The 24,416-nt window shown below is 45.8% G+C and overlaps 1 protein-coding gene across 1 annotated transcript in view; it reads right to left on the bottom strand.

Moving 5' to 3' along the window:
• Chst11 (carbohydrate sulfotransferase 11) overlaps positions 1-17,406 on the bottom strand; it is a 174,440-nt gene extending 157,034 nt beyond the window's left edge. Inside the window, exon 1 of the mRNA XM_090328544.1 lies at positions 16,855-17,406. Within this exon, the coding sequence (XP_090184670.1) occupies positions 16,855-16,957 (103 nt within the window). The 5' untranslated portion in view covers positions 16,958-17,406. The remainder of the gene's footprint in view (positions 1-16,854) is intronic.
• Between the last annotated feature and the right edge of the window lie 7,010 nt (positions 17,407-24,416).

The raw sequence follows: 24,416 nt of genomic DNA, 5'->3' as shown, positions 1-24,416 counted from the left end.
AGACTTTTTTGAGCAAAATATTTATCACTGCTTTTTTCCGAGAAAAGAAAGTTGTTTTTAAATGTGTCAGAGGATGATTAGACACATCCCAGCTTTCTAGTGGAGGCACAGGCGAAAGAGACGTCACTCATGAAGCCCCATCCACAGTGGTGGGCATAAGACTGTTATGGGTTTGGTTGGTTTTGTTTTTCTCTTTGTAACTCTCCATGTCACTTCCTTTCTTGGGGTTGTTCCCCAAACCTGGGAACATCATCAACACATAGCTTCCTGGAGCTGATAAGAGTAGCAGGTGAGCCAGGTACAGTGGCTCACGCCTGTAATCCTAGCTACTCAGGAGGCTGAGATCTAAGGATCTCGGTTCAGAGCCAACCTGGGCACTAAAGAACATGAGACTCTTATGTCGAATTAATCACTAGAAAATGGGAAGTGGGGCTGTGGCTCAAGGAGTAGAATGGGAGCTTTGAGCTGAAGAACTCAGGGACACTGCCCAGGCTTAGTGTTCAAGTCCCATGACAAAAACAAAAACAAAAAAGAAAGGAAGGAAGGAAGGAAGGAAGGAAGGAAAGAAAGAAGGAAGGAAAGAAGGAAGGAAAGAAGGAAGGAAGGGAGATGGATACACATACACAAAATTACTTTCTCTGAGACACTGTGGAAAAAGAACCACCAAATGTAGTGCCACTAACCCACTTGATAAATTTCATGCCAAGGCTGGGGGTTCCCTGATCTGTTTCTTTCCCTACTAATCCACAGTATTGGGAAGGTTCAGGCACATAGGGTGTTTTTACAATCAACACCTGCTGCATAAATGGAAGAAAGACTGGCGTATAGCTCAAATGGTTCTTTGCCTGTGGCATTCCTGACAGCCCCTAAACTAATGACTTGTGTGTGTGTGTGTATGTGTGTGTGTGTGTGTGTGTGATTGTGTGCATGCATGTGTGTGCACACAGGTGTGCACGTACATGCTTGTGTGTGTATCTGTGTGCTGGAGCTGTTCCTAAGTTGCAGGTCTTGGTGTTTGAACCCTGGGCCTGGACACTTTCCCTGAGCCTCCTTGTGCTCAAAGCTAGCACAGTTGAGCCACAGAGCCACTTCTAGCTTTTTCTGAATAGTTTATTGGAGGTAAGAGTCTCACAGACTTTCCGGCCTGGGCTGGCTTCAAACTGTGATCCTTCAGATCTCAGCCTCCTGAGTAGCTAGGATTATAGGAAGTGAGCCACTGCCCTACCCCTGAGCTTTTTTGTTCAAGACTAGTGCTCTACCACCTAAGCCACAGCTCCTCTTCTGGGTTTTTGTGGTGGTTAGGTGTAGATAAAAATCTCTCAGACTTTTCTGCCCAGACTGGCTTCAAACCATGAATGAGCCTCAGATCTCAGCCTCCAGAGTAGTTAGGATTACAGGCGTGAGCTACCACGAGAAATTCCTTCTTTTTTTAGCTATCCTTCCTATTAACAAAATGCTACAGAGGCTAACAGTGGACCATTTGCTAAACTGCAAGTTATCTGCATGCAGGAATTCACATCTTACTCAGATCTGTCTCTGTAGCCAGATAAATGTTTGGTCTGTAAATGTCTGTGTAATGAAAGTTGGGGGGAGAGAGGACTGATGGTAATCTGATCCTGCTTATTAACAACAATTATTTATTGTCATTATGATTTAAGTCTCCCGGAAACCTGAGTCCATGTTGAAGTGCTGACTTTGTTACCTGGTATATTGTATAAACATTTGTTTGTTTATTTAAAATAGGAAAAGGAAGGGGGCAGAACAAGATGATTGGGAGGGGGTGGGGGGAGGGAAATGGGGACAAAAACATGAGAAGGGGTGTCAATGTGTGTGAGAAGTACTGCACCTGATGAATGTAACTGTAACTCCTCTATACATTACCCCGAGAATAAAAAACATAAAGTAAAAGAAAAATTTTAAAAATGCTAAGAGAATCTAATCTAGTTGGGAAGAGGCCTTCAAAATAGTCTATAGTAAATTCCGAGGGGGTCATTGGTTTTAGCCTGGAAGTGCTTTCTTCTGATCGAATTCTGCTCAGAACCCCAAAATAGGATACTAATAAACGAGACGCCATTCTGACAGGAGTCAGCATTACAGGAAGATCCCTGTTTCCTTCCTGTAAAGACTACCTAGTAACACACAGGGGTCCCCCAAACGAAGGACAGGTACGAAACCCACAGGTCCTTGATGAGATCCCACCACTGCTCTTTCTTCTTAGCATCAGCCCTCTTCCTATCAAGGTTTTATAACCTTCCATGATGATAGCAGCAATTCAGCCTGAGTCTGTCCCTTCTTCAGAGCAAACTTTGAAAATAGAAGAGCCATAAATCTCGGATCTCACTTACAGGAAGGTACTTACAATCAGATCTGGATGAAAATTGACCCAGGATGGATGGATACATGCATGCATGCATGCACACATGTATGTATGTATTACTGTGCTAGTGAGTATTGATCCCAGGGCCATATCTATACTAGACAAGTGCTCAGTTGCTGAGCTTTGCCCCAGCCCACTAGTGGGTATTACCCAGCCCATAATTGTCTTCTGGGGAGTGGCCTACACTCTCCCAACAAAAGCTGGTTTGTTACAATGACTAAAAGATTATCTGCTCCGTTTCTGATTTCAAACCTCTACACTTCCGCGAGATTACCCAGAGTGCCCTCCATACAATAGAACCTTCGTTCTTAAAAGAATTGCCCGACCTAAATTCTCCCATTCTCAAAGTAATCTCCTTTCCAGTACTTTCACACCAGCTCCCAGAAGGAAATGCTTCCAGTCTCAAATCCCAAACCTCTCAGTTATACACAGACACACACACACACACAGACACACACACACACACACACACACACACACACTCCCTTAAAAACCCTATCTACACTGACTCTGTATTGCTTTCTAAAAAAAAATTAAGCCCGTGGAATGTTTCTGCCTAGGACAGTGAAGGCATAAGAAATGAAAGGGGGGCTGCAACATGGCATGACCATTATGAGGACATTCTCCATCTTTCTGGGCTGTTCATCAAGCATACCAAAGCAAAAACTCCTCCATGTGCGCTAACTGTCCTCTCTCCTCTCTCCTGCCACTTCTTCCAGAGCCTTTTGAGGATGCAACTAGAGCTTGATGGGCAACCAAGACCCTAGAGCTTCACCTCCAAAGCCTATCATTTTGGCTTGAGCAGTGCAAACACTGAGGTTTCAACTCCGGCAGGATGCTTTTAAGTGAAGCCTTCCTTTGTACTTTGTACATTCATGAATAATCTCCTTTCCCACTAAAAGATAACAGAAATGATTCCAAAAAATGACCTCAAGCTCATTTTAAGAAAGTGGGCATGGAACTCCTGCCTTTCATCATCTGAAAAGCAACAGATCCTAAATCTTCTATACCTCCCTGCTCTCAGGAACAAAGTTCAAACTTGAGAGTAAATGCAGGGGCTTCTAGTGGGCAATCTGCTCTACCAGGGTCTTGCTTTAGACCTTGGCCTGAAAACTGAATTCCCAGACCTAATCCTGGAACGCACTATTACTACAATATCTCCACAGCTACAATCAGTTTAACAGTTGTTCCCTTTAGGGTTGTGTCTATATCTAGCTACAGCATTAAAAGTATATTCCTGGTATACTGTGTATATGTATATTTGTTTATTTGAAAAAGGGAAGATAAGGGAAAAACGGGCAGGGTGGGGGAGGGAAAGTAGGAGAAAAACATGGGAAGGGGTAACAATGTTCAAGAAGTACTGTACCTACTACCTGATGAATGTAACTGGAATCCCTCTGTACATCACCCAAACAATAAATAAGACAATAAATAAATATTTTTTAAAAAAACAATTGTTTTCTTGGCTCTTTTTATATGACAACTCACTGTAGAAGCAAACTGAAAATCATGTCTGCATTCTTCCTCTCCCTCTCTTCCCCCCCATACCTCTTCTTCTTCCTCCTTCTCTTCTTCCTCCTCCTCCTCCTCTTCCTCCTTCTATTTTTTTTTTAATCAGTCATGGGGCTTGAACTCTGGGCCTGGGCATTGTCTCTGAGCATTTCAGCTCAAAGGCAGCACTCTACCACTTGAGCCACAGTGCCACTTCCAGTTTTCTGGTAGTTAACTGGAGATAAGAGCCTCACGGACTTTAGCACCTGGACTAGCTTTGAACTGTGATCTTCCAATCTAAGCCTCCTGAGTAGCTATGATTAAAGGTGTGAGTCACAAGCTCCCAGCTCTCCTTTCTTCTCCTTTTCTTTTGCCATGCTGGGGATCAAACCCAGGACCTTGCAAACACTCTGCCACTGAGCTACATATGCAACCAAAGGAGGATTTTCAATTACCATCAGTGCATTGACACTTTGGACAAGTATTATTTCCTGGGTGACTACTATGTACCAGAATCCATTCTAGATGTTGGGACCCTGTGGGAAATCAGATATATTCCCTGCCTCGAAGGAGCCAGTATGCCAGTGTATATATTGCTGTGCATACACAGGAGACTTTGGGACCAGGGGAGGCTCTCTATCCTCTTATTCTAAGCAAGAGGGGATGAGATGTCACATGAGTAGTAACAGACGAACTGAATTTTGACCTCAGAACGTATCCAAGTTAAGGAGAGAGGGGAGAGTCATCTGAACACAGATGACAGTTCTGAGATCATCAGGGATAGAGTATCAAGTAAGAAAGAAGACAAGGGGCTATCATTGAATGGCCCACTTCCTTAGTCTACTGTTAAGCTCAAAGCCTGAATAAAATAATTAGCTCTTGACCTAATTAACTGAAACCAAGCCTGAGTAGATGGCATGTATAAGTGAGGCATAGTCTTCCATAGCAGCTCTGAGCTGGGATCCTATTCCTGGCCAGCAAACTCCTTAACAGATTACCTGGAAGCTTCTGCTGCTTCTTCTATATGATGGGATTGGCTAGTGCTTAGCTCACGAAGGCTAAGGGACAGCAAATGCAGTAAGGACAGCAGTTGATACACTGATATCTAGTACTTAGTACTTACACGAAGTTACTAAATACTTAGGAAGTGGCCATTGTTGGTAATATTCTTTTTAAGTAGACTGGCAGATACATGTTGAATCTGAGTAAGGGTATCCCAGCAATTGGTATTTTGGGCTGGATCGTTCTGTGTCACAAGGGCCCATCCTGAGGAGTAGAGGGTGTTTGGCCAGTGCCCCTTACCTCTACCCACTGAGATACCTGTAGCAATTCCTCCCCAGAAGTGACAACCACAGTATTTGCAGGCAGGTTCCCAGGGGAGAATAGGAAGGGGCAAGTATGGCCTCTGGTGAAATCCCAGGTCTAAATCAACGGCCAGAAGTGAGAAGAGGGCTCTAAGTCCAAAATGACAGAGGCATTTCCAACGTGTAAGAAAATGGGAACAGGGACAGACTCTCCCAGCTTTCCAATAAGCATGAAACTTCAGCCTAGGGCCTAAGAATCAGCACAGGACCTGGTTCAAATCAGGGTTAGAGAGCCTTTTACCAAACTTGAGCACAGGATCCACTGAAGACAGGATTAGGCTATGGCTCCGGGAATGAACACAGCTCCACAGAGCAAACTATGACACCTGCAGGGAAGGATTAGGGGGACTGGTCCCCAAGTCCTCCTCAGCACACAACAGCCCACACAGGAAGACCAAGACCAGCCAGCTTCATCCCGAACCCCAGGCCAGACTCCTGCCAGGCAGAGCGTTGCATGGGTGCCATTCTCAAATGACTTCTCTCATCCTCCTCCAAGTTCAACTTCAGAGGTGGCATTGATCGGTGCCCTGGGTTGTTTTCTTTTTCAAGTGTTTCTTGTTAAAGCTAATTGGAACCTGAAAGGTAACTATGTGTATAATTGGGGGAAAGGAACTACGATCTTGGCATTTGGCATGAAACCACACAGCTGATTTTTTTCCCCACCACATATAAACTCCGCATTCCCGAAATGCTACATGGGGTCAGAGCTAAGCTTCGGTATTGGAGACCAGCCGTCTTAGCACAGCACATAGAAGACCAGAGCGTTTCCCCCACCCCCAAAATAATAATCTTTCTAGAGCCCTGGACATGAGTCTTTCAGCAGATCGCATGTGGAATGGATAAACATTTACTCAGGATTTGAACAGAATGAATTCCATAGCATCGCTGCCCAAGTAGAATGAAGAATGGCAGTGAAGTTATAACCATTGGCTTTACAGACCCTTCCAGAGCATTCTCCCATCCACTTCTACACCCCATTCTCCCCTACAGCACCTACAAGACAGATATACTTCCAACTCTTGGCCAAGAGATAACCAGACCTCTGACTATGCCACCTGGACTCAGGCATTCATTCCATTCATGATTAAGTGTGCCCCACAGTGTACCAACACTTGCCCAAGGCTCAGAGTACAGTAAGTCATATGCCAGATGCTGTTTAAGCAGAGTCTCCAGGCATTTCTCAAAGAAAGCAAATATGTGTGTGTGTGTGTGTGTGTGTGTGTGTGTGTGTGTGTGTGTGTATGTGTGATACATATATATATATATATATATATATACATGCATTTGGCTGGTATTTGGAGGAATGGGGGAGTCTCAGGTGAACTCTAAATTTCAATAATTTCCATCAGTCCTTGGATAGAGATGAAGTTTCATCCTTTCAAGAACACCAATTAGTTCAAAGCAACTGATAGGAAGCCAGACAGTTTGACTCCCATCACCTCCTCTCTCCAGACCTTAGACAGTGAGAGTCTCAGTGCCTGCCTCCCCTCTGAGGAAATGGTAATACTGGTAGTGTGTGCCTTCAGTAAATCTCCAATAAATAGTCCTCCTGCTCCGACAGCTCATCTCCTATCTAAGCTCATTTCTGTCCTCTTCAAAGCTACCTCCTCCCTGAGGCCTTCCCTGACTACTCCACTGAAAACTGATCTCCCTTGCTGCCTTTACTGTGTTCTCAAAAGCATTCGAGATTGTCTGACTGCCTCCCTCATGAGGCTGTAATTCCATGGGGACAACAGAACTCTGGGTTTTGTCCCCTGCTGTGTCCCTAACATCTAGAACACTAAGCTTCTAACAAAAATGCCTTGCATGGTGTGAATAAATCCAGTGGTAGTCAAGGCCTGTGCTCCTTTCTGGACCCTAAACCCTGTGTCTCTTCACTATGGCAAGGAATGTACAATGATAGCTGGGAAAAAATGCATCTCAGCCATTAAGAAATGTAAAGTGTTATGTTATACTACAATCTTACAGGAGCCTTTGTGTTTTCTTTCTTCTGGAATTCTTTGATGTGAACAGCTTTAAACAGAAATCCAGCCATCGACTGGTTCATTCCATCCCATTCACCCTTGTGGCCTTTCTTCTCCAAAGCTTTTAAGATCACCATTAAGCTGAAGAAAGAAAAGGACCTAAGCATTTACATCACCACGCTTCTCTACTTCTACCCAGATGTACCCAAGACAGAATCAGAACCAGCGGCACCTCCTGGGCTCTTATCTAAAACTGGTCACTTCTGTATTGCACTTTTGCCCAGGTTGACCAGGGCAGATGTGTTACTGAGTACAGTCAGACAAGTGAAGATTTGGGGACATCCCAAGGTTTACTGGACTCACTGTCCTTCAAAGAACTCTAGAAAGAAACCATTAGACCTTGCATTTTTACTGAATCTAAAACAAAGGAAAGTCGAGTAAATTTGAGAATACAAATTGTCAGAAACACCCCCCTCACACCTTTTGGGACATCCAGCCACCCTGAGGGACAGGTGAAATGCAAAACCCACAAAGTACTTACTGAGGGGTCACCTCAATTAAGTATTTGCCCCCCCTTCAGATTTCAGTGGATCACCAGGTACATTCTTAAGTAGACTTTTATACGATCAACTTTGCTAATCCTAAGCTAATGATCCTAATCCTCACAAAACGAAACAGAGGCTGTAACAAAAATCCCAGACAAGTACCCAGTTGGCTCCCCACATAGGTATGTAGCAATGGTGTACCCCTCCCAGAGTCCTGGTCATCCATATTACATGGGAAAAGAGTTGGCCTCGTCTACCGCTAGAATTCTCCAGATGACAAGGCATATGAGCTTTTATAGTCTCATTGTTAGGACTCTTTCCTAGCTATTTCAATCAGAGTAATAGTAATGAACATAATTTATTTATAAACAAAATATACTTTTGACCCAGCTGCTCAAATGTTTTGCCAACCGAGTCTAATAATAAATCCAATGGATTTGTGTTCATCCTTCATTCTATTCTCCTTCTAGAAAGTTTCCAGACTGCAGAGGCTGGCAGAGAAAGCTGTATTTCCCACGCTTGTTTGATTCTGAATAAGAATTTGGTCTTCCCAAGCAAGCCTGAAACAGAGGACACCAAGATTCCTATTCCTGGGTCTACTTTCCAGAACTGTCACTGAACTCCATAGACAGCTGTAGAGACAGAGAAACAGAAGCACCCTGGGGAGCTCAAGGGGGTCTTATTAGTATTATTTGCTGGCTCATTTATTTGGATTTTAGTTTTTGAGATGGGGTCCAGACTAGACTTAGACCCATAATTCTCCTGCCTCGGCTTCTCAAGTGAAAATGGAGAGCAAGCAAGGAAAGCAGGCAGTGGGGAGTGCGAGGAGAAGGATTGGAAACAAGTGATCCTTATGGTTCCCTGCATCCTAGGTCAGAGCCTGCATCTTCCAAGACTGACTTTTTCCATCCTCTTTTTAAGATGATCGAGTCTGGAATGGTTTACAAAAAGTACCATCACAATTTACAGAGGTGGCTTTGGAGGGCATGAGCCAGGCAGAAACACTGCTATTTCATGTCATGCTGAGAAAGATCAGCCTGCTGCCACACAGTCAAATGTCATCAGTCCTAAAGTGTGCGAGGGGGGGATTGGGATACGGGGGGTGGGTGGAGAATAGGTGTCACAAACCATGGAAATTCCTGCCACAGGGAGCACTACTACTGCCATTTATTGCTGGGCTTATTCCATAGATTCGCCCTTGTACATTGCTGCCTTAAAAACTGAAGATAGGGACTGGGAATGTTGCTCAGTCATAGAGGGCTTGCCTAGCGTGCATGAAACCCTGGGTTCCATTGCTCAGTACCACATAAACCGAAAAAGCCAGAAGTGGCACTGTGGCTCAAGTGGTAGAGAAAAAGAAGATCAAGTGCAGTGCCTAGGCCCTAAGTTCAAACCCCAGGACTGGCTAAAAATAAATAAATAAATGAAAATACTGAAGTGAGCAGGGAGAGACTGACAAGGTGACTACTTGGACAAAGTCTGAGAGCTGCCCAAAGATAAACATTAATTGCAAGTGAAAAGCCTGATTTCTAGCCCTGCTGCAGCCCCTTGGCTAGACTTCTCTGCTCAAACCCCTCCAAGACTTCCCCCAGACCCACTCCCTCTCTCCTACAATCAAGGCCAAGGCCTGCACTCATAGCCTTTCTGGATCTTTAGAAGCCTCCCTTCCTTCCTCTGCTCTGGGTTCTCCAATCCCTTTGCCTGGCAGGACCCAATCTGGCTGTAGGTTGCAACCTAGAACAGTCTTCCTGGAATGGATACAGGATTGGGATCCTTCACTTCCCGAGGGGCTCTGCTAGCCAGTGTCACAGAATCAATGACAATGCCTATTAATCACCTCCCTGTTATTAAATTGCAACCATGCCTGACTGACAGAGAGAGAAAGAGAAAGAGAGAGGGGAGAGAGAGAGACAGAGACAGAGAGAGACAGAGACAGACAGAGAGAGAGAGAGACAGAGACAGAGAGAGACAGAGATAGAGACAGAGAGAGAATAAATAAATCTTCTGGAATATTGTAATCACATTTGATCCAAGATACATCAAATTACAAGCCCCAGAATACTTTAATCAACAGATCAGATGGTATAATAATCTCACAGGAAGAACATTGGTCTCTATTTCTTAGATAGAGTCCCAAGATTTAAGAATAGGAAAATCTAAGGAGAACCAAATAAATGAGAAGAGAGGCTTCTGGCTGTCCTCAGTCCATACTCAGAACAGGCTTGCTGGCCACAACTTTCAGGAGAACCTCAGTCATCTAGCCTTCAGAATAAGAAGACATGGCCTTCCCCGGGGTTCAAGAAGGAAAAAGGCGGAGCCTGAGCTAGTAAGCCTTTGATTTCCTGTTTTGAAAGGGCTGTGCTGATCAGGCCAGGGGAAATAAGCAGAATGATTTTTCAGCCAAACACAAACAGCAGTTGCACCTGGTGGAGGAGAATGGATTTTCTGTCCCTCAAGCCTCCTCTGCCACCTGACAAATCCCCCAGCAACTTTGTGGGGTACCTGCTCAGCCCTGGACTTCAGAAGGCAATGAAAGGAGGTCTCCTCATAGAAGCCCACAGAAACTGTGACTGTGTAGCAGCTCGGTTATGAAAAAGTCTCACTGAGGTACAAATACTTAACCCCTGACATCTCCCCATCCAATTATTTAGTGCTGCTTGCAGAACTCTCATATTTGAGGCTCTCTTGACACTTTTTTTCAAAGGAAACTGCAGATAAATATACAAAAATAACCCATACTCCAAACTGACTCCCGGTACAATCAAAAAGATTCTCTAATATAAAATTTAATTTGCGCCAAGAACTAAGGAAAAGCCAGGCACTAGTGGCTCAGGCTTATAGTCCTAACTGCTCAGGTGGTTTTGATCAGAAGAATCCAAGTAAAGAGAGAGAGAGAAAAAAATGATGCTTATTATTATGAACGTAAAAAAGTGACTGTGACCTTTAGCTAAGTATAACTATGCCATAGTAATATGAAATATATGTAATTAAATAATCTCAATAAAGAAATCTTTAGGGAGGGGGGAACTCCATCTCAACAAAAGAAGCTGGGTATGTTGGCAAGTTGTCATCGACATGAAAAATAAGAAGATCAAGGTCCCTGCATACACCCAGGCAGGAAGTAAGGCCCTAACTCAAAAATAACCAGCACAAAAAATGGCTAGAGGCATGGCTTACTAAAAGAGTACATGCCTAGCAAGTGTGAAGCCCTGAGTTCAAACCCCAGTAACCACAAAAAAAGAAAGAGAATAATGAAGGAGGGAGAGAAAGAAGGAAAAAGGGAAGAAAGAAGGAAGGGAGGGAAGGAGGGAGGCAAAAAAGGTGAAAAGAAAATATACTGGACAATCATCCTGCACTAGGGTTAGTGGGGTGGAAATGTGCAAATTTATAAACTTGAAAGTGTTGGGCTAGATGCTAATGATCCTCTCTACTCTGGAGGCTGAGACCTGAGGATAATGGTTCAAAACCAGCCCACAGACTAAAGTCTCCAAGACTCTTATCTCCAGTTCGCTACCAAAAATGCTGAAGTAGAGCTGTGGCTCCAGTGGTAGAGCTCTAGTGTTGAGGAAGGAAATGATCAGAGACAGAGCCCAGGCCCTGAATTCAAGCCCCAGGTCCAGCACGTACACACATATGCAAAGTGTAGCTAAACTTTGTGTCTTTCGATTTAATAGGTATTTTCCATAATGATATAGTTTCTAAAACATAATTATTTGTTTGAATATAGATTTTTTTTTTTGCCAGACCTGGGCTTGAGCTCAAGGCCTGAGCACCATCCTGGACTTTTTCAAGGTTAGAGCTCTACCACTTGAGCCTCAGCACCATTTCTGGTTTTTTTTCTATGTATGTGGTACCAAGGAATTGAACCCCAGTCTTCGTGCATGCTAGGCAAGCACTCTACCACTAGGCCAAACTTCCAGCCCCAGAATATAGAGAATTTTCAATTACGTGGATAAAATTTGTGTGGAGGAGATCCAGGACCATGGACTAGTAGTAGAGTGCTTGCCTAGCATGCATAAAGACCCAGGTTCAATTCCTCAGTACCACAGACATAGAAAAAGCCAGAAGCAGTGCTGTGGTTCAGGGAGCAGAGCACTAGCCTCCAGCAAAAAATGTCCAAGGACAATGCCCAGGCCCTTAGTATAAGCCCCAGGACTGGCAAAAAAAAAAAAAAGAAAGAAAGAAAAAAATGGATGTGAGGTCTGTTTGATAGTATAGGGGAGACACTCAGAGATCCAGAAATATATTGAACAAAGTGCAAAACACATTCTGTGACCCCAACTGTTTTTTATTATGTATACAGGTTAAGTATCCCTTATCTAAAAATGCTTGGGACCAGAAGTGTTTCAGATTTCGGATTGTTTTCAGATTTTTTTAATGTCTGTATATACATAATGAGATACTTCTGGATTAGACCCACATCTAAACATGACATTCTTTGGTTTCAGTCACCTTAAACACGATTTTATATAATACTGCAATGCATCTGTGCTTACACTGTGATACCAGGCATGGAATTGTCCACTTGTGCTATCATAAGGCTCTCCAAAGCTTTCCAATTTTGGAGCATTTTGAATTTCAGATTTTCTGATTGAGAATGCTCAACCTGAGTATGTATTCTATAATAAAAAGAAGAAAGAGCCAGTTGCCTCTGCCTGATAGAATAATACATGACTGAAGTTTTTCTTTGGAACATCCCAGAATTTCTACAATGAGCATATATCTGGAGATTAAATAATCAGTTGAAGTTATACCGCCAGATTCATTGTAAAGCCCACCTGATCAAGTGAACTATTCTAATCTCTTTTTCTGCATGAGCAGAAAATCAATAGCATAAAGGGATTGCATTGTAACAGTTTTACATATGCAGGGGATGTACTGTGATCAAATTTACCCAAAGCTATATAATCTGTCCAGCCAAGACAAAGAAAATCCCAGGTGAGAGAAAGTAAACATACAACAACAGGGAAAGAGAGAGCTTTTCTCCTTAGCCGGCTTGTCTTCTATGAACAGTAGCTTTCAAATAAAAACTGCAGTCCTCTAGAGTAACACAATGGGATGGTTCTCTTCGCAGGCATGCAGCACATGAGGCCTGGGGCCTCACAGCTTTGCACTGCATGCTCAACTCCATCAAAGCCCCCTGTCAACAGCAGGTATGCAAGATGTTTTCATGTAAGGGGTGGAACTTTGACAGGCTGCATTCATGGGAAGACTCAACAGATGCAGAAGAGTGGAAACCACAGGTATGTGGTTCCCATCTTGTCCCCACTTTCAAGGGGACCTACACTAAATAAGGCCACAGTTCCCCAATAGCCAGGACCCTGAGCAATGGCTTCTTCAGCTTGACACCTCAGGGATAGCAAATTTAGGCCGTGGTGAAAACTTCAGTCTGGTCCTAATAAGCTTGAACTCAGAATCTAGGAAGGCAGAGAAATGTCCTTTCCAACCACCAAAAGAGCCAGAAGTACAGCTTAAAGTACCTTCTGGAACTAGACACACAGAGATGACTTCATGCATTAGCCAGTAAATATACTATAGAGAACCTACTATGCGCTAGACCCTGGGCAAAACATCTGAATTTAAATGGAGCCCCAAACTTACTCCCTGGCCTAAAACCTGTTCTTCATGAACACTACTAGAGGGTCAACAATGGTCTCAGAGGGCCAAAGATGACTAAAGAAAACTGCTGCCGGGTGCAGTGGCTCACGCCTGTAATCCTAGCTACTCAGGAGGCTGAGAGCTGAGGATTGAGGTTCAAAGCCAGCTCAGGCACTAAAGAACGTGAGACTCTTATCTCCAATTAACCAGGAGAAGACTGGAAGTGGCACCATGGCTCAAGGGGTGGTGTGGTAGCCTTGAGCTGAAGAGCTCAGGGACAGCGCCCAGGCCCAGAGTTCAAGCCCCATGACTGACCAAAAAAATAAAAAAAAGAAATGAAAAGAAAATTGCCTAACTGACAAGGCCCACTTCTGCTAAACGGCCATTCCATGATGTAATTGATAGCCAAGTACTTGATGGCCTATTACTCAAATTCCCAAATTACTCAAGCTTGGGAGTTAGAAAATCAAAAGACAATGGACCCCAGGTGAGAATCAGAGGTAAGGACAGCCAGTCCCCAAGCCAGCTGTCTTCTTTATTTCTTCCCTTCCTCCTCATTGCCTTCAGACCCCAGGTAGGCCTGGAGTCCACTTCTCTTGAAATACTTTCTGTTTAGAACGCCTGCTAAAGGATTTCAAATTTTTAGCAACATAATCTGGGCCATGCTGTGGTCCCTTCTGCCTCTGCCAGGCTGATCTATAGAAACTAAAACTACAGACTGTCAAACTATAAAACTACCAGCTATCATTGCTCTGTGATCCTTCCCAGATACTAATATGGTAGAACTTTTAAATTCAAATCACTAGGAAGAAAAAGTAAAAGATTCAACATCAACCATGATCAACAGTGGAGTTTAGTAAAATAAAACCTCTCCCCCCAAAAGAAAAAAGTGTTTAATGTAGATTTCAAAGCATATTTTAGCTTCATGTAATAATAGACCATTGAAATCATTTTTATGGAACTATATGTAACCTCTCAATTGAACTCTATTAAAGTAACATTTGATAGGATCTGGGGGGGAAATCCTAGAAAAGCAGACTTATAAAGATGTGAACTTCAAACCAATGACATTTTTTGGTAGGAAAAAAGAAGCAAAGGGCTGAGCAAAATTAAGCTCATGGCCAGCCAAGCTTACAAAACTCCTGCCTCAGCCAGGAGCCAGGGACTCTCATCTGTAATGCTGGCTACTCAGGAAGCAGAGATGTGAGGATTGCAGTCTTAGACCAATTTAGGCAGATAATCGTAGATACTTTCTAACCAGAAAAATACTGGAAATGAAGGTGTGCCTCAAATGCAGGAATGCCAGCCTTGAGCAATAAAGCTAAGCAAGATCAAGTGGCTCTAAGTTCAAGCCCCAGTACTAACACAAAAGAAAGAAAGAAAAAGAGGGGAGGGAGGGAGGGAGGGAGAGGGAAAGAGGGAGAAGAGGAGTGAGAGGGAAAAGAGAAGGAAAGGGAGAGGGAAAGGGAGAGAGAGGAGAGAGAGAAAAGGGCTTATGAGAGTTCCGATTTTCTTCCTAACATCTTTGCCAACAGTTATCTTCTAATTTTCCCACAGGATCCATGAAATGGAATTTCACTGAACAGGTATAATTCTCCTGAAGCCCAGTCCTAATGGAGGCTTCTCCTAAACCCTCTTCCAGGTATTTCTTCAGAGAATGACCTGGCAGGCACCATTCCAGTCAACGTGGAATAGGCCTGAACACATCTGCAAGTCAAGAGCAAAGCATCAGGGCCTTTGTTTAAAACTGCAGTGCCCCATTTTATTTCCACCCCAGTCTGTCCTCCAGGAGCTGCTAGCCCTGGCTATCTTCTGAGTGGCCCCTGGCACTTGGCACTGAGATGTCAGTATGTCTAGTCCTGCCTAGCTGCAGGATGCCAGCCCGTAGAACCATTTTTAAATTCCCTTAGAAGTTTCACAACCACAGGTTTGGATGAGGAGACAAACACTGCTCTAGCGTACTGACATTAAACTAAAAATACCCAGCTGCAAACAAAAGCCATCTTTTACAGGGCTGGCTCAGATGTCCTAAGGTTCCATGTGGTAATGTCAGACCTTATTCCTGGCAGTCTGGCAACCTTAATAACTGCTCCAGGCGCAATATGGCAGAGGGGCCAGTTGATCCCAGCGCTGTCAAGGAATCTCACAGCTGGCTGCTGGGTCTGTTTGATGCAAAGAACAGCTTGATTGCTCTGCCATCCACTAAGACCCAGGCTTGATGAATTGGGGGGGGGGGTGTCTGTGCCTGCTGGAAGTGTTAGGAATACACTGAAAGGAGAAGGCGGAGACAAAAAAGCGCCAACCCGATTTCCCTGCAAAGAAATGCGTTTCTGCCTCCCTCTCCCTTGCAATTTGAAAAGCCAATTATTTCAGGGAGGCCACTGGAAAAAAAAAAAAAAAGCAACTCGCAGGCGGAAAAAAAATGGATTTCGGAGCCAACGTGGCCCAGCGAGGAGAAACTGGGATAGACGACACGCGCTTCCCCCAGGCAGTCTCGGAATTCTACCTGTTGGGCTCGGAGCTGAGCAGAGAAGCCCGGCCGCAGCGGTCCAGGGCGCCCCTCTCTCCCCACCCCTGTCCCAAACTTCCCACGGCGACCCTCCAAAGTGGGGAGCCTGGGCCTTCGGCTGCGCCAGTGTGTACCTGTCTACACCACGGGAGATGGGAGCAAAGGCTCCGTCCCGCGTGGCCAGGGGGCTCAGAACGCAGGGAGAGGGAAAGCAAAGCGATGGCATGGCCCCAGCTCCCCTATTCCTACCCACCCTCCCCCCCAAGAAGAGAACTCGGGCAGCCTGGGTATGACCTGCGCTCCCAGCTCAGGGTGAGAGTGGGGGGCCCCTGGGAGAAGGGCTGACCGAGCCCCAAGGCACCGGTCGCGGGTTGTTGGGGGAAAGGTGGGCGCCTGCGGGAACCCAGTGGACTTGACCTCCCCGCCCCACAGCGCCTCCGCGCCTCCCAGCCCGGAACACGCACAAGCTCAGCCTCGGGTTTCCCAAGCCCACGCAGGGATTCGAAGCCTCGCTTGAGCGGGCACCATTCACCCCCGGGTCTCCAGCCAGGAAGAGGCGGCGGGGCGCAGAACAGCGGCTCCAGGCGCCTCTTCCATCCTCAGAGCCGGGCACCAGCAGAGATGGAGTTTCCATTCTCTTCCAACCAATCCCCTCTACCTGGCATCTTCCCACAACCTCTACCTGCTTACACACACACACACACACACACACACACACACACACACACACACACACACACACACACACACACAAAGAAAACAAGAAAAGGGGGGGGTCACTGCCAGCCGCAGCCCCGAGGAAGAAGACGGAAGGAAGGTCGGCGCACACCGTTCCTCCTCTCCAAGCCGACTGGGTGGCCGGGTGGATCCCGGTACCCGGAGCCCGGGAGTGGAGGTAAGGCAGGGAGAGGCAGAAACCAGGCAGAGCGAGCGAGCCAGAGAGCAAGAGAGAAGAAAATATCCAACAAAACCAGGCTAACGCGCCCCCTACCTGGGTGCAACATACTTTGAAAATAGAAGATGACCAAGATAAAGGATCCCAAGCAAGTGGCCAGAACCATCCGGCAAATTCGGTTCATCCTCATCACTTCCAGCAGCGCCGGCTTCATGGCTTTGTCCTGGCTTGCGGAGATGGATGGGTCGGGGGGGGGGGTGTCCGGGAGCTGCGCCCCCGGCGCCCGAGGAAGGACCCCGGCACGCGGATCCGAGCCCCGGGGAGGCGCACGGCAGGGCTGGGAGAAGGCTCGGGCGGGCGGATCGGTTCGATTTGGGAGCCGCTGTCTGGAGTCCTCAACCTGGGGCCAGGGATGTGGAAGACACGGGACTTGCTGTGGAAGTGCCCGGGAGGTGGGTGGACCCGCCGGCTGGCCCGGCGCGCTCCCGGCCAGTCGTCTCGCCTCTCCCTCCGGCGGCCGCCGTTGCCTCCTCGTGGGCCGGGCGCCTGGGGTGCGAGCAGAGAGAGCGGTGCGGCCGCCACTGCCGTGCGCTGTGGCGGCGGTGCCAGGCGGACGGGGTCCCCCTCCCTTCTCCAAAGGCTACTTCATTGCGCTCCAATGAGCTATATATTCCAGGGTTGGGTTTTACCAAACGTAACTCGCCGCCCCGGGCGGAGGGGAGGAGGGCGGGGCCGCGCCGCCGGGGCGGAGCCTCGCCACCCCCCGCCCCTACCCGGGACTTGGTCGCGTCCAGCTGTTTCCCGGGGAGTCCGGAGCGCGCGCGCCGCGCTCCCGCAGGGTCCCAGAAACCCTCAGTCGGGCTCGGACGCCGTCTAGAGGTGGTGTCAGCATTTCCGTGATCAAAACCCCGGAGGGGGAGAAAAAGATCTGAAGAAAATCGCCTCACTGGGAGAGGGGAATGGCGGGGAGCGGGTTTGGAGCCTGAGGATGGAGGGGGAAAGGGGGTCGCTGGTAGCACGCAGTGATCTCAGATCCCTTGGCCACGTAGTGGGGAAAGTTGTCCCCAAGCTTCCAAGAAGCCTGTGCCCTTCCCGCCGCGCGCCCCATCCACCCAAACGGTAGGCTAAGCTTGAGGTCTCAGGTCGAGGAGTTAAGTCAGGATGAGGGAAAATGCGCTGGGCTTTCCCGGGGATTTTGCAGCCCAGGTGCGTGCATCTTCACCCGCATCTCTCAAAGCAAAAGGGGTTTGTGGATTAAAAATGTTTAAATCCCCCAAAGGTGGAGCTTTCTCCAAATTATCCAAAGTGCTTAAGTATTGTAACCGGGATTGACAGACTGACACGGCGGGGGGGGGGGGGGGGGGCGGGGAAGCTGGCCTTCTCCCAGGAGAATAAACTGAAAGATGGTGATCCTCTCCTGTATTGGACAAGGGAGGCCCCGTGCATTTCAGTAGTTAGGGAATCCAAACATGGTAGAAAGATGACTTTCATGCTAAGAAAAAAAAAAGATGTTATTGTAAAAACTAAGTTGTGTGCCATAGCATCAAGTCATCCTTACACTATTATGAATAAAGTAAAACTGTGCCTTTAGATGCCTATCACAGCATTCGATAAACTTGCATTGAAATGGGACATATCTTCCCCTCGATTTGACAACAGATACAACTTGCCCTTTGACAACAGATACAACTTGCCCTTTGACAACAGATACAACTTGCCCTTTGACAACAGATACAACTTGCCCTTTGATCCATACAATAAAACCCCTCTGCCACCTGGGATCTCTTCCTCCACCTCTGCCACCTGGGATCTCTTCCTCCAATAGTTAGTAGCATGGAAGGGAAAGAAAGTAACTAGTCAGCAGCCTGTCTTTGATTTCAGAAGACAATCAATTACATAGCACAATGTTAATGCAGTGGGTTGTGCTGAATTCATTTGTCCTCACCTGTGAATGAACAGCCCCTTAGAGAAGCCTGCCAAGCAGAATGAAGACTCCTTCTAAAGCTTTGGTTTTCTAAAGTTTTGTCTTTGTAGCAGTCAGGTCGGGCAAAATTATGCTGCAATAACAAAGTCCTAATCTCAGTGTCCAAATTCAACTACATGTCTACTGTGTGCAGTCAAATGGCGTGCACAGGAAGTTTTTGTGCATGGAACCAGTACTGGGGCTTGAACTCAGGGCCTTGTATTCTCACTTGGCCTTTTTCACTCAAGTCTACCTCTTGATTCACACCTCCATTCTGACTATGGGGTAATTTTTATGGACAAGGCCAAGCAGTCACCATTGACCCCTGTTACTCCTTAAACCTCACCCTCCTCCCCCTTCTCTGTTTTGTTTTTTTCTAAATTCCCTCTGCCCCAAGAACATTAGCAAGACGGCATTGTGCTCACCAAGAAGCTTGGCTTGTGCTTCATACTTTCTATATCCCACAACATAGGAGACTAGAGTTTGCCAAGTTCAAGGCCACCATGCTCCTGAAAGTTTTGAGAAAGTCTTACTAAGGTAGATAATTTTATAAGATTTATAAAAGTTGGGAAAATGAATGCAAAAACCTGAATTCCAACTTGTGTGTGTCCTCAACACTGAACCTGGCCCTTCCGAGTCCTTCAGACCCACATTTACCTAATTCCTATAGATGCCTATAGTATGATGTCTTGTTAAGGTCTTGCAAAACTGTCAGTAGCACCCCTTTCTGTGATTTACTGGGCTGGGGATGCATGGCAGACAGAGAGCTCTTTAGTATCTTGAGGAAGGGGTGTGTCTTCTGCCAACATCAGTCAGGGGCCTGGCTGGCTCCTCCAAGGATGACTGTCCATTTGCATCTGCGTAGCACCTCTAGCACAAAGTATACTCAGTTAGCCAGGGCACAGTCAATATTTATGGAGTTGAATTAAAAAACATTTTTCTACAACATGCAGAAATCTTAAGTACAAATTTGCTACAGGTAGGTAAACCACAAGTACACAAGTGAATCACTCATGACTAGCCTCCTTTGCAGGGGGGAAGGAAGAAGAGAAGAGAGCAATGGGCATAAGCAGTGAGGGAAAAAGAGAAGGGGAAGGAACAGGAGAAAAAAAAAGGAAGGAAAAGAAAAGTAAACAGATGGAGGTCCTGGCAGCTAATGCCTATAATCCTAGCTAATCAGGGGGCTGAGATCTGAAGATCACAGTTCAAAGCCAGCCTAAGCAGGCACATCTATGAGACTCTTATCGCCAATAAACTACAAGGAAAAAAAAAAGGAAGGGTAGGCTGTGGCTCATGTAGTAGAGCATCAGCTTTGAGTGAGAAAGCTGAAGGATCATACCTTGGGCCTGAGTCCAAGCCCCAGGATTGATTTAAAAAAAAAAAAAAAGATGAAGAGTAAGAAGGGAGAGAGAAGACAGTAATGGAAAGATGAAAGGAGGGTCAAGAGTGTGGCCTAATGGTAGAGTGCTTGCCTAACATGCACAAAGCTCTGGGTTCAATTCTTTGGTACCACACACAGAAAAAGCCAGAAGTGATGCAATGGCTCAAATGGCAGAATATTCGCCTTGAGCAAAAAAATGCTCAAGGACAAGCTGGGTTCGGCGGCTCACGCCTGTAACCCTAGCTACTCGGGAGGCTGAGATCTGGGGATGGCGGTTCAAAGCCCAGGCACTAAAGTCTATGAGACTCTTATCTCCGGAGAACTAATCACTAGAAAACCAGGTATAAATTCATGTCCATGCTCTACCATAACTAACTCTGTCTAGGTCTCAGTGTCTTCACTGCACTGGGTGGCAAGGGCTGTTCTGGAAGGCACATTTATATTGTAAAGCCTCACACGAATGTGCATATCATTTCTGGGAGGATAAGGGAAAGTAGATTTCCCTCCTGTTGTCATCTGAATCTTTTCCAAAGGAAGCCAGCTCCCATCTAGAGCAAAAGCTTCATTCATTGGGTGTGGATAGGGAAGGTACATGGAATGCCCAGCTCTGCCAAGAGATAAATGGGTTCTCTGTAAGAGGCTGGGAAATGAGGGAGGTCTGGTTACTGACAACCATGCACAAGATGGGAGTTCTATTACTACAGGAGAAGGTTGGACCAAAGCTGGGTAGGAAAGGGTGGCCTGCAGTTTCTGCCACATGTGGTTTAGGAAGCCTTAATTATTGGGTCCCTGTTGACACTATGTTGGTGGTGGTGGGTTACTGGGGCTTGAACTCAGGACCTGGGTGCTGACCCTTGGTTTTTTCACTCAAGGCTGGTGCTCTAACACTCAAGCTACAGCTCCACTTCTGGCTTTTCATTTGTTTTAATGGAGATTAGAGTCTCATGGGCTTTTCTGCTGAGTTGGCTTTGAACGAAGATCTTCAGATCTCAGCCTCCTGAGTAGCTAGGATTCCAGGTATGAGCCATCAACCCATGGCCACTGACCCTTTCTGATGCTCTTTGAGTCCCAGCTTGCTCCTGCCAGGGGACTTTTCTGCTCCCCGGAGGTGTGTCCTCCAGATGTGACTTTATTATTCCTGTCTCCTGTGTCAGCATGTCTCTGAGGACCTCTGACCACTCCCCTTCTTCACTCTAGAGCTCTATTTTATTGTCTTCACCACCCTTAATCCTCTGTAACCATTTGACTTTTTTCTGGGTAATTACCCCCCTCTGCGTTGGTGCAGAAGCCTCCACTGTCTTGCCTGCATCTAACGCTGCACATGGCAGAAAAAATGTTCAATAAATATTTGTAAAAGAAATGAATGAATGAACATATCGATGCAGTTTATCAGCAGTCAATTTGAACTTGAATTTATCAATTCAATTTATCATCGATATTTCCAGAGCTGCTGCTGTCTTTGGACAATTGCTTCTTTGCTTCTGATATAAGAAAATAATGTATTTTCCCAGAAGGCCCCATCTGAAAAGTCAAAGGACAGAAATTGGACTTCAAAGGCTCTATTTGGCTCTGCAAGAACAGGAGGGAAATTAGCAGGTGAAAGTATGAGGAGTCAGGTTTTTGCAACCTCTGCAAAGCCCTGTTTGAAGCTTCTGATCTGCATCCCCTGCTCACTGAGAAAACCTGGTGAACCCAGAGAAGAGTTTCTCAACATCATCCTATATTCTAATCACCTGCAAGCAAAATTCAGCATCCTCCTCGCCAAACCGCAGACCCTTCAAACTGAGTCTGGCAGATGGTGGCCAAGACTCTGCATTTTACAAGCCCTAGGTGGTTTTAGTCATAACACACCTGAGAATCATGGATCTTGCTGAAGAAAAGGCAAGAAAAAGCAATAGGTAAACATAAGAAAGACTCTCTACATCATTATCCTTTGTGTGTGTGCGTGCCCGTGTGTGCGTGTGTGTGTGCACGCACACACACACACACACACACACAGAGTACAGCACATGGCTAGGAACAGGCTGTGGAACCGGAGAAGAGCCAAAGGTTGAGTTTTTGCTCTTTCTCAGTCAGGAGAACAACATTAACAAAGACCAGAAGAGATGTCATAATCTACAATAAAATTAGTTTGATTATCCTCAGAGCTTCTGAAAAACACTCCATGATTTGTTACTGAGTAACAAACCATCCCATAATATAATAGCAAAAATAACAAATATTTTAGTGTGGCTCACCATTCCATAGGTCGACCAGTTGCCACCTTTCCATGGCTCTCTTTTTTGAAACCTTTGTTATGTAGTTTTAATAAGATGGTAACTAAGGCTGGAACATTCAGAATGACCACCTTCTCCCATCAGCCAGGACACCGGAGAGGGTAGTGAGTGGTGGGGGGCCATGGCTCACAAGGAAGAATAGGCCCCTTCCCTATAGGGTCTTTCCACAAAGCTTACTTGGGCATCTGTAGACAGCTAGGCTATAAGAGTCAGCAATCCAAGCATACAGAAGTCTTTTTCCTATCCAAAAGAATTCATACCATAGGGCACATTATATGAAATTCTATAACATGCTACACTTAGAGAAGCAGAAATGAGGGCCATGAGTGCCTAGCGGCAAGCTAGGGAAAGGAGATCAGTGGACTATAGAAAAGCCAAGGAGGCTTTGGGGAGGCAATGGGTGTATTCACTATGGTGATTGGGGTGATTATTTCACCAAGGTACAGATGATTCAAACTTCCTCTAGTTACGTAGTTTATTGCACTTCTCAATAAAGATATGGTAAAGATAAAAGGCTATGCAGGAAAAAATATATGTTGGCCCTTTCACTTGCCTGGGGAAGGTATTTGCTGCAGGAATGTTCTTAAGCGTCATCATTTACAAATCTTACAAATACTAGGCTAGGCTGGGAACATAGGCTAGGGGTAGAGTGCTCACTTAACATGCATAAAGCTCTGGGTTCAATTCCTTGGTACCATATACACAGAAAAAGCCAGCAGTGGTGTTGTGGCTCAAGTGGCAGAGCGCTAGCCTTGAACAAAAAATGTCCAAGGACAGTGCCCAGGCCCTGAGTTCAAGCTCCAGGACTGGAAAAAAATACTGGTGGCTCACTGGTGCACACAATTCTTCAATAATAGGTGATACCTCATCAATGGGCTGACTGACCATATTCTTCACTCATTCTGTGTTTGGTCCTGGAATATTATTCTATTACAATTTTACTGGAATATTATGTTCTTGCCAAATGTGTGGAATTTCTTTATCCAGATCATAATTTTTCCTATCAGGTAAGGTGCTTCCAAGATGAGGTCTCACTATTTAGCCTTGGCTGGCCTCAAACTCCCCCTACATCAGCCTCCTGGGTGTTCAGATTACAGTCTTTGAGACTCTAATAGCCATTTAAAAGCAAGCCTTCCCTATCTCACCACCAGAGTCTGCAATTCAGTGTCTTTTTCTTTGGGCAAGCATCACCAGTCGGCACAAAGGTCATGGATGTGAGGCTCTCTTTATGAAGAAAAGCTCCTTGGTGTGCTAAAGATTGTTTAAATGCTAGGACAAATACCACGGACTGGATAACTCAACAGCGTTTCTCACTGTCTGCAGGCTGGAAGTTTAGGATCAAGGACCAACACAATGAGTTTTAAGAAAGGCCTTCTTCCAGGTTTGCAGATAGCTACCTTCTTGATGTATCTTCACATAACAACATAACAGGGAGATGATTGATCTCTTCCTCCTCCTCTTCCTCCTCCTCCTACTCCTCCTCCCTTTCTTCCTCTTCTTCTTCCTCCTCCGCCTCTTCCTCCTTCATCTTCATCTTGTTGGTCATAGGGTTGAACTCAGAGTCTGGATATTGTTCCTGAGCTCTTTTGCTCAAGGCTAGTGCTCTACCACTTTGAGCCATAGCTCCACTTCCAGTTTTCTGGTGGTTAGTTGGAAATAAGAGTCTCGTAGGCTTTGATGCCCAGGCTGGCATCAAAATGCCATCCTCAGTTTCTTAGCTTCTTGAGTAGCTAGGATTATAGGTGTGAGCCTAGCATCTCTTCTTATAGATTGAGGGCTCTCCCCTCAATCTAGTCACCTTCCAAAGTCCTCACCTCCCATACTAACACACTGGAGACAAGGGCTTCAGCATGTCCATTGGGGCAGGGCCCAAGCATATAGGGAGTTTAGTTTCCCATCACTGACTTGCAGTTTCAGTTCTTCCATGAGGTTCTTCCTCCGTCACCTACCAGGACAGTCCATAGGCAAAGATCTAGATGCTTCCTTTCACTCCACACCTTAACTTCAACCCCCTCCACAGAATCCACCAAAGAGTTTATAAAACACAAGTATA

This window comes from Megascapheus bottae, chromosome 2 (assembly GCF_031878675.1).
Source record: "Megascapheus bottae isolate mThoBot1 chromosome 2, mThoBot2.hap1, whole genome shotgun sequence".
Lineage (NCBI taxonomy): Eukaryota > Metazoa > Chordata > Mammalia > Rodentia > Geomyidae > Megascapheus > Megascapheus bottae.
Note: the sequence above shows the minus strand (reverse complement) of the source record. Positions and strands in the feature narration are given on the sequence as shown.